This window comes from Vigna unguiculata, chromosome 7 (genome assembly GCF_037176805.1).
Source record: "Vigna unguiculata cultivar grain cowpea cultivar isolate G323 ecotype 2 chromosome 7, ASM3717680v1, whole genome shotgun sequence".
In the NCBI taxonomy this organism is placed as follows: Eukaryota; Viridiplantae; Streptophyta; class Magnoliopsida; order Fabales; family Fabaceae; genus Vigna; species Vigna unguiculata.
Window position 1 is genome coordinate 32,454,040 of NC_140798.1, and position 17,054 is coordinate 32,471,093.

General features: G+C 35.1%; 1 protein-coding gene across 1 annotated transcript; it reads left to right on the forward strand.

The window, feature by feature from the left end:
- The first annotated feature begins 7,101 nt into the window (after nt 1-7,101).
- Nucleotides 7,102-11,402, forward strand: LOC114192331 (alkaline/neutral invertase A, mitochondrial-like). The gene is made up of 6 exons (XM_028082022.2): nt 7,102-8,063; nt 8,801-8,960; nt 9,123-9,334; nt 9,710-10,203; nt 10,371-10,419; nt 10,808-11,402. Exons 1-6 carry the CDS (start codon nt 7,365-7,367, stop codon nt 11,132-11,134), a joined length of 1,941 nt encoding a protein of 646 aa, XP_027937823.2. The 5' UTR covers nt 7,102-7,364; the 3' UTR covers nt 11,135-11,402.
- The last annotated feature ends 5,652 nt before the right edge of the window (nt 11,403-17,054 follow it).

Below are 17,054 nucleotides of genomic sequence, written 5' to 3' on the forward strand. Positions count from 1 at the left end.
GCTTTGCAGAGCCATTGCCAATGGGTTTCACCCTATCACACACAAGGTTAGCCTTCAAGCATCTAAGGTCATTTTCCTGCCAAAGACTAGGGCCTCCTGCTACTTTCACAACTTGGATCAGTTTGCTCTACATGAGACTCACTGATCCTTTAGAGTTTCGGGATGCGATTCTTACTTGAATCATTATCTTAATTATATACACTACACACCACCATGAGATCTCCCCATGAGACTCATGAAATTACGCCTATCTCACACCAAAATCATGTTTCTCATACCATAACCACCATTGTTATCTCAAACATCCAACTTTCATGCCAAAACACCACTGACCCATAAATTCATGATCAATTTCATACCAAGCATGCTAATTTCAGTTCATGGGAATTAAACAGCCAAGCATATTCACATACTCCTCGTTTAAAAGGGAAATTTTAAACCAATCATGCCACACATCATCCAAATATACAAGGAAATAGGGTTAGAACACTCCTTTGCACTAGCCTCGCTCAAGCTAGGAGCCCTCGCTCAGGCTAGGGAAGTTGCCTCGTTTAAGCTGCAGGCTCTCGCTTAGGCGAGACTGCAACAGTGGCCCCTGAGAGATTTCACGAGCTCTCACTTCAGCGAGACGAGGTGTCGCTCAAAACGTGAATTGGCCGCCTAGGCGAGACGAGCTCGCTTGGATGAGAATATCAGTTCTCCCCCACTGTTCCACGCATGCAACCCAAAAACAATCCAACCAAACATTATATTTTTTATCTCCCACGAGCACAAACATTTCCCAAATCATTTTATGCATAAACAGAAGTGAGAACAAGCACATACAATAAAATGACAAAAAAACTAGCTTCCCTTACCTTGCTTAGGTGCCAAAAATGCAATAGACCCACAACTAAAGAGTATCGCAGCTCCAAGAACTATGGTAGTGAGCTAAAATGGGGAAACCAGCACAAATACAAGGGTATGGAGTTAAACCCTAACCAGACCAACGTACTAAAACGTTGCAAAAGGGAAAAAACAGATCAGGAACCTTAAGGTTTAACTTACTTGGAAGTAGGACAGACGTAGCTAGCCAAAAGGTGGGAGGTTCGTTGTGCCCTAGCAGAGCTCTAGCTGGAGGAAATATCAGGGGAGAGAAATATGATTTTCTGCAAATGAGACAAAGTGCATGGGTTAGGGGCTGGAAAGGGTATTGAGTTCCTATTACTAGGTTGGTCTTTGGCCTACAAAAGGCTAAGCCCAAACGTTTAAAGGCCGAAAGGAAATTGGGGCTTACACATATAATTATTATATATATTTTATTATATAATACTAATTATTATGATAATAATTATAATTATAGTTATTAATATATATATATAGTGAATTAAATTGTTAAAAAAGATGGACAATGAAGTAATATTAATACGATTAGCTGACTTTCCCTGCATATCTCTTTATTTTAGAGAGTGGCAAAATTTGCAACTCACATGCAAATCCACACTCATAAATCAACGCAAACAAGCATATCCAAACATGTTTTCAAGTCACTTTCCATCCGAATAAACAATACTCATGCAGATCCAAAGAGAGCATAAAGTCGTGTGTATCTTCCATTAAAAGTCACCTCAATGTTATTAATTTCTTTAAATGTTGTATTCTTCATCCAACACACCATTTCTTCACTTCCAAAACTCTTTTAAGTTCTCACTTTGCCTCTCTGTTTAAAATTAAATATATATTTTTTTCTCTTCTATTTAAGACACACTAATTAACTGATCCCACCTCCAATTTTTTTCTTACGAATGTCAATATTTGGTTTCTCCTTTTGTTTTACAAATGTCGACATCCAATATTTTTTATTTTTTATAATTTTTATCCGTTACGGATAACCATATCAGGTTACCTTTCTCTTTTTCATTTACGGACGTCGACATTCGATTCTTCATTTTATGGATGTCAACATCCAATATTTTTCTTTTCTCAACCGAATCTCTACATCCGGTATTATGCTTTTAAATTTACTTTGTTTAGAATCTTCTTTCCACATCCTGTATTGCAGGTTTAAGTATCAAATCAATGGTCCAAATGATGCCTTTGGTTCAAGGAGGTACAATTAGTGATGCTATACACATGTAGAACATCTAACCACTATTGATTTGTGAGGGATCAATTTCTCCAACATACCTACTCATAGTCATAATAAACACCGAAATCAGAACAAGTCATCCATGAAAATATATATATCAAACAATTACTGTAATTTGTAACTCCAAGACCATTTCAGGTACCAAAGAGATGATGAAGACAAAATTTTTGAAGTAAATACCGGATATGGAGATCCGGTTCTAATGTACACCCTACTTTCTCTATGTATTTTAATGTAAATACCACAGTATCACTAATTCTCCAAAAATCCCTTATTATATTCTTATTTTGCGGCTTTCATGGTTCACTCCTGCATTGTGTAAACTTCTTAATCCTAACTTCTATTTTATAAGATTATTTCTTGTATGAAAACTATATATCTTCCTTGGCATACGATGGAAAGCGATGATGATGATGATTAGGAATAGGATAGTTTTTAGTATTAGAGACATGTTATCTTTGACAAAATATACGGGGAAAAAGACTTGTAATGCATTTGCATTGCTACATAGAACTTTCAGTGAAATACACCACAAAAGTTGCCATTATGTGGTATTATGTGTTGTGTTAGTTTCACTCTAATGTCTTCCACTTAACTAGGGTTTACTTCCAAGTCTCTGTACCCAACTTTTATTTTTTTACAGAAACTTTGTTAGTTATTATGCTACACATGTCCCGCATAAAAACAAATTATTGAGATAGTTTAAGTAAATACGTAATAGTTGCATGCAATTATTGGGAGAGTGGACATTTTTTATTGCTTGCACAATTTTAAAACTTATTTATTGAGAGAATGAAATGAGATGGAGAAGGTGTTGACTGCGGTGGTGGACTGTGGAGGAAGAAACATTGGTCTAATTAGTTATCGGATATAATACCGAATTTGGAGAGCCGGTTCAAAATAAAGTAAATTTAAAAGCATAATATGGATGTGAAGATCGGTTAGAAAAAGATATTGGATATCATCGTCATAAAATAAGAATCGGACGTCAACATCTGTAAATAAAAAAAATAGATATAAATATTTGCAATGACTAAAATAATTATAGAAAAAGATATTGAATGTCAACATTCATAGCACACAAGAAAAACTAGATGTTAAGAGAAAAAGATTTGGAGGTGAAGTCAATTAGTTAATGTGTCTTAAATAAGAGAGAAAAAATATATATTTAATTTTTAAATTGAGAGATTTAAAAGAATTTTCGAGGTGGAAAAGAAATGTTTGGAGGTGCAGAAAAAATCCCCTATCTTTTGGTTTGATTGAAGCTTTTCTTTTCTATTCATTTGAAATTTATCTTATTTTCCTTTCTGACTCTGTTTTTCATTAATGAAAAAAGTCCTATTTTAATATCTGATTTTTCGTCTTTTCCTTTTTTTTACCTGCGCCTTTGAGGATTTCATTTAATGTTAAAATTACCGCAATTGAAGACCTTCAACAATTCAAAACCAAATCTCTTACTTTTTTTTCGGTAATCTATGTTTCGAATACTTTAACCATTCTTCAATGTTATGTTAAGCGTCTATTTTGGTGAAAATTCAATTCATTTTGGTTTGTCATGTGTGATATGTTCAATGTTCTGTGTTGTTATGGATTTTCAATTTCAATTCTAAATTTGATTTTTTCTAGCTACGAATTTCAAAGCTCTTTTATTCCTTTAAAATGTTTATATATTTTTGAGCGTTATATGGTTCACACGCTTATTGCGTTGTTTGGAGTTTAAGTCTGTGGTTATCGTTTCTCTCTTGAGTCTATCTCTTGGGTCTATTTCTTTGTTTAGTGTATTGTTTTCGGTTTTTATTTGCGTTCATAGCATTTATAACAAATATAAACATGAATAAACAAAAACCAGTTCATTTGTTTAATGAAATCAGCTGAGATAAGGAAAATTAATAATTGACAGGGTATTAACTAGAACAAAACCAATTAAAAAAAAAACACCTCTTTTAGATTTTAGAGACACGTCATATATATGATAAGAAACTCAGCTCTCACACTATTTAATTATGTGTCATGCATGCATGTGTATCCCCGTTAATTGTGGAAAAGAACGCAAGAAATATTTACAAATGATTTTCTTTTTTATCGATGCTCAACGTAATTAGAGATGACAACAACATAATTAGAGATAACAACATGTTGGGTTGGACACGGATATTGCTTACCTGCAACTCGACATGTAAAAAAAATATTATTCACTATCCGTCTATTTTCTTGTAAGATACCCGTTTATAAAATATATGTAGATTGTTTAAAAATTTGCATGAACACTCTCATACTCACAAATATTTAAAAAGATATATGTTTTATAAATTTTATAAATAAAATTATAAAATTATATATATATATATATAAATTTTAATTTTCATAAAATTTAACCTAATAAAATATAATTTTAATTTGTTCGGGTAACAGGTATCCACACCTGACCCATTTATAAGTGGGTATTAAAATACATACTACCCACTACTCACAGATAATAAATATATGCGGGTACTAACTATCTGCAGCGAACTTTATCCGCAGATATTCGCATGTGCGAGTATTTTTGTCATCTCAAAATAAAATGTATTTATTAGCGTTGTCTTTGCTATATGTGTAATTTGATGTATAAAATCAAGGATGGCAAAGCGGACAAGTCTGACTTGTTTTGGCCTGCACCACATTTTGGCCCGCAAAGTGTGAGTTGGGTTGTCCCACCCCACATCCTGCCCCGCCTCGTGAGTTGGTCTCTGAGCTCGCGGGCTGGCTTGTATTTGTGGTGAGAGAAATAACCTTTTTTAGTTATGAGCAAAATAAAAACTTTTTTATTCTTATATAATAATTAATATTCATTTTCTATCGAAATATTTCCAGTTAGTTTACCTAACCAAGTACAAGAAACAATAACAATGAAGATTATAGTTAAAGTACAATAATAACATGTCACCTTACAAGATAGGTACCTAAAAATGCATAAAGAGATATTTCATATTAAAGAACTAAAATCATTATTTTAAATACAAATGATTATACATAAACATAATAATAATAAAAGTAAAAGGAACTTATATAAACAACATGATGAATCATGTGAGAACTAAAAAATGAAAATATTCAATTTTGTAAGCGGGCCAGTGGGCCAGCCCATTCCTCCCCATCTTTAGCCCGCGCGGACTTCGGGCCTATGCAAGGCGGGCTTGTGCAGACCAACGGGTTCAACATCCTAACTCGCTCCGTATTTTTTATGTGGGCCTACAGGACAGTCTGCCTGGCCCGCCCCAAACTGTCATCCCTACATAAAATAGTTTCTTTCTTTCACTTTGTTTCTTAATCGGGTAAAACATTTTTTTAGAATATGGAAACTATAATTTGTTCAGCTGACATAAACTCACCAGAATCTCTTAACAGTTGTCGAGTCCTTTAGATTCGCAGAAATAACTTGTAGTCTAACAATCACCCTTACCATATCTCCATCAACAATAGGTGTTACCTAATAACTGAACTTAAAACACGAGCAATAGTTAATTAAGTAGATGTAGTCCTTTTAATCCAATTATATTACATTTTTTTACGTGTCAAACACGTTTCATGCTAGTATTTGAGTTGTTTATACCGTTTGACACATTCTCACTTCAATATTTGTTGAAAAATGTGTTTTACACGTTATTTGGTTAAAATAGTTATATTTATTTATTTTAAAAATTTAGAGACAAAAATGTATTAAAATTTCACCCAAAAATGAATTTCAATTTCATTTCATAAAAAGATACTTAATCCTTAAAAATATTTCACTAGACAACAACTTCAAAAATAATCAAGAATCGACACCTGACACTAGAGTGTTTTTTCTCAACACTTTTTTTTTATAAGATTCCATCTTAGAACTTATAGCTCACAAGATGGTGGTGATATATAAAAGTTAGAAAACAGAGCGAACAAAGGAATTATCAGAGAACTAAACCAAAGCCTATGTAAACAAAACACAAACATCTTCAAACTATGAAAATCTGAGTTCCAATAGACCAACTCTATTTGTAAAATAAATAGGAAAACCAAGAAAACTCTAATTGCATGTCAATACCAATGTTAACCAATTTATTTGCGCACTTATTTCATTCTCTATATTTGTATAATCAAAATTTGTATCCGTCTAGCACTTTGTAAACAACTCTTTCGTCTGTATTGAATGTTCTAAGTCACAGTGTTTGTAATTCTTAAACGTCTGGTTAACCAAAGTGGAGTTTGTTTCAATTCAAATAGATAACCAACCTTTTCAAGAGCTAATTCAACACTTTTTTTTCAATCTCAACATGGTTTCTTTATTTTGGTAGTGAAAACATGATTCTAACACTTATCAGAACTTAGAATTGTGATGGGCGTAACAAATAATTTGTTTAAAATATGATTTGGTATTGTCTAGTTCTTGGAAATTTAAATTAGGTTTTATAAAAGAAAAATAATATTTTTAATTTTACATTTGAACGAATTTCTGATGAGAGATTCCAAAATGATTTATGTTTGGTTATTATAAATCTAAACACGTATAATTCTTTATAAAGATTAAATATCTGGAGACATTTATACAATGAGAAATCGTGTTTGACACGTTCAGTCCAGTTGATAATTGACGGTCATATTATTACGAATTAAGTCAAAAAGAAAATAATATAATTAGAATTGTAAGATTTTTATCTGTGATAATTAAATTTAATACTTTTTTAGGAAATCTTGGATTTTTTGAAAGACATTTCTTTTCTTTTATTTTTATTTTCACTAACGAATCACTAACAAAACTCAAACTATTATTTTTAGTGGTGATATTGATAATTATTTTATTTTGCCATTTTAGGAGAACAATTATATGTCCCAGAAACGATCAGAAAATTCTTGTTTTTCTTAATTTTCCATGGGAAGAAATCTGTGTCGAATTTATTATGTTAGAAAAAATTGTAGTAATATTACAAGGACGGAAGTTATAAAATTAACAAGAAAGAACAAAATGTATTTAAATTTTCAGGGAGGTGATAAGATCAAAACATTGAAGTGAAATCGAAAAGGTGTCGTAGAATTTTGTGTTCCCCGCCGGCAACAGCACCGCCTTCCGCCCACATGCCATGATGCCATAGCCACTCAACCTAAACTTTAACATTCATTCTTACAAACACGAAACCCCCAATGCTAATAGCTTCGTCTTTAACATATTTCTCGTACAAATTTCCTTAGTTTTGGTCTCTGTTGCCGTTCCTATTACTTTGTCATGATGACCACAATTGCGCTTATTCGCAACCGCGCCATGAAATCCATTCGCAGGATTCTCACCAGTTCTCGGAACTCATCGCCTTTTCTGTCCACACCTGCAAATTATGGTCATGCTCCTTCAATTGCTAGCAATTCGCCGAAACCTCGTTTCAATCAACACCACCCTTTGCAAACGCATCGCATAAAGGGTATTGCACAGGAAATTTTTGGCTTGCCCTCTTCGAATTTCGCCCCTTTATCAATGCCCTTTATTTTAATCACGTCCAACAGGGACGTATCTACCTTCAAGGTTCGAAATTGCTCAACCTCTGTGGAGAACCGTGGCCATGACAACAATTTTGAGAGGATTTACGTACAGGGTGGCATGAATAACGTGAAACCGTTGGTGGTGGAAAGTTCTCATGAGGATGTTACAGATGAGAGAAATTTAAGTGGTGAAGTGAATGTGAGTGTGGGGAAGAGTAAATGGGAGGAGTCAGAGGTGGAAAAGGAAGCATGGAAGTTGTTGCAGGGAGCCGTTGTGACTTATTGTGGCAACCCTGTGGGGACTGTGGCTGCAAATGATCCTGGGGACAAGCTACCCTTGAATTATGATCAGGTCTTTCTTAGGGATTTTATCCCGTCAGCACTTGCTTTCTTGCTTAGAGGAGAAAGTGAGATTGTCAAGAACTTTCTTCTTCACACTTTGCAGTTGCAGGTAATCTACCCTTTTAAACTCAGACACCTAATGATTCAATCACGTCCTTCATCACTTGAATACCTTCTTTGTTGGAAGAATAAGAACTGTGGACGTCACAAAATTGTTATAAGTCTGGATTTTATTTAACAAGTTTCATGATTTAGTAGTTTTTAATAAATTCTGATAATAGTGGAAAATGTTAGAAAAAGTGAGTTGCTAAAAAACTTTTGTTTGGGTTTCTGACACACATAGTACTAAAACAACCTTAGTAAGGGCAGATACACACTGTATTCTATGATTACTCAAAATATTATGTAAGTTTCTATTTATGCTTATGGAAATAGGCCTGTCTTTCTTTTTCAATGAGATGATTAAGAAGATGATAAAATGTCCTAAATGGATTAGATCCTCTTTTTACTTTTTTATTTATTTTAGATAGATGGATTAGATTCAATTTGTATTTGGTAAGAATATATTTAAATTGTTATATTTTTGCTAATCTTGTATATAGATAATTTTAAATATATAAGTCTTCATTGTCAATTTAGATAATTTGTAATGATTTTCAACACACACACACACACACATATATATATATTGCTAGCACTCCTTTTTGGATAAATATATTTTACAGTACAGTGTTTTGTCTGTACTTGATTGATCCTGAAAGAAAGTGGTTTTTGTGTAGCAAGATTCATTTAGTTTTAAAATTTTTGTTGAGAACTGATTGTTAATATTATACATTTTTGTTATAGAGTTGGGAGAAAACTGTGGACTGCTACAGTCCAGGGCAGGGCTTGATGCCTGCAAGTTTCAAAGTTAGAACTGTAGCTCTGGACGAAGATAAACGTGAAGAAGTTTTAGATCCTGATTTTGGGGAATCAGCTATTGGTCGCGTTGCACCTGTAGATTCAGGTTAGCAGTTGATTATTTAGCTGTTTCTTAAATACTTCACATAGAGTAACATGTTGAAAATTGCTAGAGTTGTGCATACACAATGAGAATTCTGAAAATTATTATTTGAGTAGTATAGTGAAGAACTTTCATTTATTATTTCTGTTTTTGTTTTCTCAATAGGATTGTGGTGGATCATACTCTTGCGGGCTTACGGGAAGCTCACAGGAGATTGCAGCTTGCAAGAAAGGGCCGATGTTCAAACAGGCTTAAAAATGATCCTTAACTTGTGTTTAACAGATGGTTTCGATATGTTTCCTTCTCTGCTAGTCACTGATGGTTCTTGCATGATAGACAGGAGGATGGGGATTCATGGACACCCTCTTGAGATCCAAGTGAGCTTAACTATGCTATGCTTTTTCATTCTTCTGCTGTTCTTTGTCTCTGTTCTGTTTAAAATTGAACAATGCTCTGTATTACACAGTCGAAATGGCCCAAGTTTTTGCATCTATCATTATATGCTCCCATTCCATTGATGTATGTTATTTTAGTGCATATGCTTCAGCTGAAATTAATCTGTCTGCTAAATAACGATAAAACTCTGAATTCAGGCAACGTGGTTTCTGCAATGTACTTCTACTTTTATACATATTATCCTTCCATTTAGTTGTGGCAGTTTTGCTTTTCAGGCATTAACGTGGTTTCTGCAGTGTACTTCTATTTTTTTACATATTATCCTTCCATTTAGCTGTGGCAGTTTTGCTTTTCAGGCATTATTTTACTCAGCTCTTCGCTGCTCACGTGAGATGCTTGTTGTAATTGAGGGAACTGATCATCTTATTAGAGCTATTAACAACCGACTCAGCGCTCTGTCATTCCACATTAGAGAATATTATTGGGTGGACATGAAAAAGATGAATGAAATATACAGGTATAAAACAGAAGAGTACTCCATGGATGCCATCAATAAATTCAACATCTATCCAGAGCAAATTCCACTGTGGTTAATGGATTGGATTCCAGAAGAAGGTGGATATCTGATTGGGAATTTGCAGCCAGCTCACATGGACTTCAGGTTTTTCACGCTTGGAAATCTTTGGTCCATTGTATCGTCATTGGGCACCCCAAGACAGAACCAGGCTACTTTAAATCTGATAGAAGCAAAATGGGATGATCTTGTGGGTCATATGCCTCTTAAGATATGTTATCCTGCCTTGGATAACGAAGAGTGGCGCATAACTACTGGCTCAGACCCAAAGAATACGTGAGTTCTTATTTTCCGTTTTTGTTGTTAGCATACTAGAGAATTTTGATTCTTTTTATTATGAAGTACATTTGTTGAATTCCTTTTTTATTATTTGTTAGTCTTTGTAGTCAGAATTGCTTCTACTGTGTGCATCTTAACTGAAACATCATGCTTAACTTTTGCAGCCCTTGGTCATATCACAACGGTGGATCTTGGCCAACCCTTCTGTGGCAGGTAAATTTTTCCTGATGGCAATGGGTGCATTTTAAGGAAAGCTAAGATGTGTTGTTGGCTATTCTCTTTGTCCTGTGTCTTACCACCTAAACCTTTGAACTCAATGGGGAATAATAAGTGTGGGAGGAGTACTTACGAGGTCCCCAATAGAAACTCATTTTACTACAATGTAGAAAAGTGGAAATTAAAACCATAAACTGCAGAACCTGAAGTAAGAGAAAAATATCCAGAGAGGTTATTTTCTGGGTTTTTTAATTGAGAGCAAAAGATTTATAAATTAAACAAAATTATTTTCCAGTTTTGTTGCTGGGACCTTGCATGTCAACTGTCAAGTCATGAACTGTTGCTTTAATTTCTGATATATTCCTTTGTACCTCATCTCATTCAGTTCACGCTGGCATGCATCAAAATGGGGAGAACTGAACTTGCCCAGAAAGCAGTTGCTTTGGCTGAGAAAAGACTGCCAGTTGATTCTTGGCCTGAGTACTATGATACACGCACTGGAAAATTTATTGGAAAACAAGCCCGGATGTATCAAACATGGACCATAGCTGGTTTCCTTACATCCAAGATGCTTTTGAAAGATCCGGAGACGGCATCCAGGTTATTCTGGGAGGAGGATTATGAGCTTCTAGACGTATGTGTTTGTGGACTTAGCAAGAATGGCAGGAAAAGGTGTTCCCGTGGTGCTGCCAGGTCTCAGATTCTTGTATGATGAATACCTAGTGTAGTGTGAAATTCATAGAGTTCAGGGGATCATTGGTATATGCTTATAGTAAAAGTTACATAGGAAGGTTAACATATTCTGCCTTGCTATAATTATGGTTAAGAAGGCGTTCCTTTATACTAGGATGACAATTCTTACTTTTTCTTAACAATGAGGACATAGAAGGTTAAAAGTACGTCCTCTTGTTTGTATATGAACTAATATTCACATTGATTTATCTCACTATACGCTCGCTCCTTTGCAGCATTTTGTAAAAGAGTTTCTTTATCTCCCTATACAATTGTTTTACCTTGTTCTGGTGCGTGTTTGACTTCACTTTCTCATCACTGGTCCTAAGATTAAAGGAAATTACTAATCATATAGTCAAGGTTGCCGCATAGGATGTTTGCAGAGAACAGTGACTTGACTGTAACACTAGTAAGATTAAGGATTCACAGTTTAGTTTAAAAGGACACATTACAAGGTAAATTATAATTATAACCTTTGACTAAAACATAATAGATATTGTGAAAGAAATATTGAGTTGAGAAACTTACCAAGTGATAATTTGAGTAGTTATTTTAAGTATTTTGTTGTTAAGAATTTTTTACTGGATCTAGAAATGCAATATCCTAAGAACTAGAGGAACAATGAGAACTGTTGAGAAGTAAACTTTAAGTTTAATTCAACTCTACAAAATTAGTTTGTAGGTGAGGTGTTATATATTATGAAATTGTCTTATTTGTAATTGATGTAGGGCTTCCAACAAGAATCACGTATAGAAACAGTTCTGAAAGCCATATTGAATTGAGAAGAAGAATAGTAAGAGAAAAGTCAACTGCATGTCTTCACATAAGGTCAGAGTTGCCTTACATAGCAAAACTGATCAACTAACTTCTACCAGAGTTAACTCCTCACTATTGACATACTGCAGCCTAGTCCTAGCCGACTAATTGCTATACAAATATCCTAACATAGCCCTTCCCTTGAAAGAATCCTTGATCTCAAGGATAGAAGGTTGGGAATTCTTTTTTAAATTGTAGTAGTATTTCCAAGTTGCATCTTCTAGAAGCTGGTGTTTCCATTTCACAAGGCCTTTAGTAACATGCATGCCTCTTCTTCTAACTATCATACAGTCAAGGATAGATTCAAGCTCCTTTTCCGCAAAAATATCTTCTTGCTGATAAGGAAGATAAGAGGCAGTAGCCAAGTTGCCCAAATGTATGGACAATATCCTTGTCCATACATTATTTCGTAAGGAGTAGATTTAGTAGCAGTTTGATAGGAAGTGTTGTACCGGCATTCAGCCAATGGCAGCCACTTGTGAGGGACATTATTACACATACATCTCATATAAGTTTCCAAGCATCTATGAAATATTTACTACTTCCATTTGACCATCCACCTGTAGTAGATGGTAGCTTGATGACAACTGAACCTAAACCCCGTTCAAGGTCATGAAATTTTAACAGAACTAACTGATAAAAATGGCATCTTCGTCACTGGGGATGGCGCTTGGGAATCCACACAATTTAAACACATTATCCTTATAAGACTGACCACATCACTGTCTATATAAGGATGGGAGAAATCCATAAAATATGCAGCTTTGCTCAATCTTTAAACCACTACAAATATCACTTTCTTACCGAATGAACTAGGCAAGCCCTCAATGAAATCCATAGTGACATGCTTCCAAATTTGTTAGGAACGGGAAGAGGTTGAAGTAAACCAGGAGTCGCTACGGTGTCATATTTGCATTGTTGGCAAATTGTACACTGCTGGATGAACTTCTTGACATCACTGAATAGCCCTTTCCAATATACCACATCTTAAACGCATTTCATTGTACCATTGATCCCTGAATGTCCTTCCCCAGCAAAAGTGTGCAACCACTTTAAATTTCAAGCCAACGCATCGAAGATCGAGCTGAGTCGGCCTTAGCTGAACGTTGAAATCATCAACTTTGGTTGAAGGTGAGGCAAATCAACCCGGGCTAAAGGTCGGGCCTAGTCAGTTCATGTTGAATCTTTGGGGTCGACTCGGATCAAAAGTTGAGATGAGTTGTATTGGATCAAAGATTAAGCAAACTCAACTTGGGTTCAAGGATAGAGTTCAATTTGCCTTAAAATGAAAATTAAATTGCTTTATTCAAACGAGAAATTTGAAATATATGATATTTCAATTACTCCATTCAAACAAACTATTTGAGAAATGAAGAGAATTCAATTATATATAATTCAAATATTATGTATTTCAATTTCTTGGATTTGTTAAAATCCCTTATCCAAACACAAGGCTAGGGTCCAACTAAATCCATTTTTCTTTAACATATTAGTTAAGGGTTTTGCTACTACTCCATACCCTTTCACAAACGTTCTATAATATCCCTTTCAATTGTTTGATCCAAGAAGGCCAATCTTGGATAAGATTGAAGATCCAGGAAGGTCATTTAGCAAATCATCTACCAAGGGTATAGGAAACTTATTCTTCACACTGTTCTTATTCAATTCCCTGTAATCAATACACAATCTCCATGGTCCATCTTTTTTACCCACCATAACCACTGAACCAGTAAAAAGACTGGTACTATTTTGAATTAATAGAGTTGTAGAACTGAAATGTCCTCACCTTCCGCTAAGGTTTTATTGAATTGTTGAGCCTTGGTGAACTTGACACTATTATTTGATTCTGAATTCCATGGTTAACTGATCAAAGTTCCAAATTATGACCCAATGGAATTAGCCACTCTGTCCCTTACACCAAATCAAAACAACCAGGTGGGATTAAAAACATGTTTGAGGTTCCTCGATTTGGCATCCCACTTTCTGAGCCATGTCAACATCCAGAAAATTGTGTGTGGATCCACTATCAATCAAGATGTTTAGAGGCTTCTTTTGCTTGTATCATGTGATTCACATGATTCTGACATTTGCCACACCAGTCAACGCATTCATTGATATTTGATGAGAATTTTGATCAGAGTCATTAAAAGAACTACCAACAGGGTCTACGATTAACATAAGTCCTCCTCCTCCTGAACCTCCAAAACATGCACCTAAATCTTTTTATATGTAAAACTATGCTCTTGCGAATATGGTTCATGACATAAATAACAATTTTTTTGCTCTTCTTTCACTTATATAAGCGGGGTCAAACTCCTGCTATTTCTGACCTTAGGTGCAGTCATAGTAAGATTAACCGAGGCGACAAGTTTGGATCTAAGATTTTTTTTCTGATGCTTTAGGTAGCACAGAAGAATGAATAGAAGGGGAATTGGCTGCTTCATACATTCTTGCCAAGGTAAAGGTTCGTCTCACTGTAGTAGGCTGAAATATCCTAACCAACATGTGGATTTCTATCTTGAAACCCCCTAAAAAGTAACCCAACATATACTCATCACTAAGATTCAGTTTCATCACGATTGAATCAAAGTCCTCGTGATACTCAGACACAAATTTCTTCTGCCACAAACAACCTCATCAACTCAGCTATAGGGTCATCAGAAACTTCTCCAAACTGCTCTATGAATAATCTTGTATATTTGGTCCAAGAAATCATTGGAAAATATTGTGCTGACCTGACCAAGCCGTATGTCATTACAAAGTGTGTCCCCCATATACACAATTGCAAGTTTGATTTGAACATCGTTAGGCATATTTTCAATTAAGAAGTAGTTTTCACATTGAAATATCCATCGATGGATAACTTCTCCTTAAAAACAACGGAAATCGATTCTTGCCAATCTTGTTCCGCAACAATATGAAGAATGATGGTTCTCACCTCTAGAATTAACTCCAGTGGAATTGCCACAAACATCATCAAAATTTTGGTTGACCAATTCTTGAATTTGATCTTTAAAAGAATCACCCAAGGCTTTTTGCATTGACCCCACAAGCTCCATTAGGTGCATTTCTAATCTTGTACACACGTGTTCTTCCAAATCTTTAATTGCCTGCATTTCGACTACCCTATGCCATAGCTGATACTGTGAATGGACCAATTGTTAAGAATTTTTTTCTAGTTCTCTAGTAATGCAAGGTCCGAAGAACTTGAGGAACAATAGGGAATCACATAAAGAAACAGTTTCGAAAGCTATATTGAATTGAGATGAATACAAGAATATGAGAAAAGTCAATTACAGGTTTTCATATAAGGTAAGAGTTGCCTTATATAGCAAAACTGACAAACTAACTGCTCACATGGTTAACCCTTCTCTATTGACTAATTGCAGCCTAGTCCTAATTGACTAATGACTATACAAATCTCCTAACATATTTATATTTGTGTTTCAAACTTCAGGCCAAGTTCATAAAAGGCCAATTATGCTAGTGGCCAAAACAGTTCTCAATATATGAGCCTATTCAGGACATGTGATTGTGAAATTTCAACAGCTATATCCATCCCAAACATGTATCATGGTATCATCGTGACAACACAAATAAAAGGGTTGGTTGCATGGGCATTTGTTGGAAGATGATGTTTACTGAGAAGTTACGGTCTTCATTTGATTTTTCATTCAACCCATCCCATTGGTGATAAAAAGCTGTTTCACTGCATCCAATTGAATGAACTGTTTCCCACTAAGGATTTGACCATTTAGCCAACTGATATCTTTAATATTCCTCTTGATAAGAGCTCAATCAAAGAGGCACGCATTTTGTTCGAAGAAATGGCCCTTGAAAATGTGGTCACCTAAATGCCATCATCACTGCTCGAAACCACTATAAGCATCCATGGAGTGTCTTTCTTCAAATGCTCAGAGATGGGACATATCCCAATAAATTCACCATATCTGCTATTTTGAAGTCCTTCAAGGGTTTGAAAGCTCTTTATGTGGCCAATTAGCTCATGCTTTGGCCATCAAGATTGGTGTTCAAGGATGATCCATATATGTTGACAATGCACTCCTGGACATGTGTGTCATGCGATACCATGGACCACACAAAAATGGTTTTGAAGATATCACAACCAAAACTTATGTCTGCTGAACTACTCTGACCACTTGATACACTCAGAGGAGACTTCTGCGATTGTCCTAGAATTTTCTGTCAAATGTTTCTGGTAAGCCTTTGCTTAATCTCTTGTTTCAAAGTCATTTCTATTTTTACTTAATCTCTTGTCTTGTTTCAAAATTTCTACTTTTACTTAATTATTTTGTTTACTGGTGTTCTAAATAATCACAACACAATCTCTTGTGACAAACAGGAGGAAGGATCACCAAGTCCCTTTAGCTTCTCAATTGCTGCAGGAGCTTGTGTCTCTATTGGTTTGGGTTATTAGGGCAAGCAGGTACATGCTGCAGTGGTTAAGCATGGAGTTGAGTCCAATCTTCCTATTATGTTTTCAGAGGAAAAAAAATTATTAGCTGAAATGACTCAAAGACATCGTGACATGGAATACTTTGATAGCTGGAAGAAGGTTTTCACGGAAATATCTGTCCTAAGTTATATGTATGCCAAGAGTGGAAATACAGCTGATTCACATGAAATATTTAGCAAAATGCTATGCACAAAATTGGTCTCTTGGACTTCAATGGTGAATGGACACTGGAGTCATGGATATGGTGGAAAGGGGGTTGAACTTTTCCATTGTATGATTAGGTATTAAACCAGATAGTATGTAGTTTATGACAATTGTTTGTAGCCATGCTGACCTCGTGGGTGAAGAAGGACTGACACATTTTAGATGAATGACGAACTGTTATCAACCAACTGAGAATATGCAATTTGAGTCACATGAGTCTATCTGGAGAGCCCTTCTGGGAGGCTTTTAAATTGCATAATCAACCCAGTGTAGCCAAATTAGCAGGTTATAGGGATTTGGGATCAAGCCAATTAGGACAGGAACTTATGCCTTGATATCAAATATTTATGCAGTTGAAGTCAACTAGATTGGTTTTTCTGGCTTGAAAAACAGAGAAGTATTA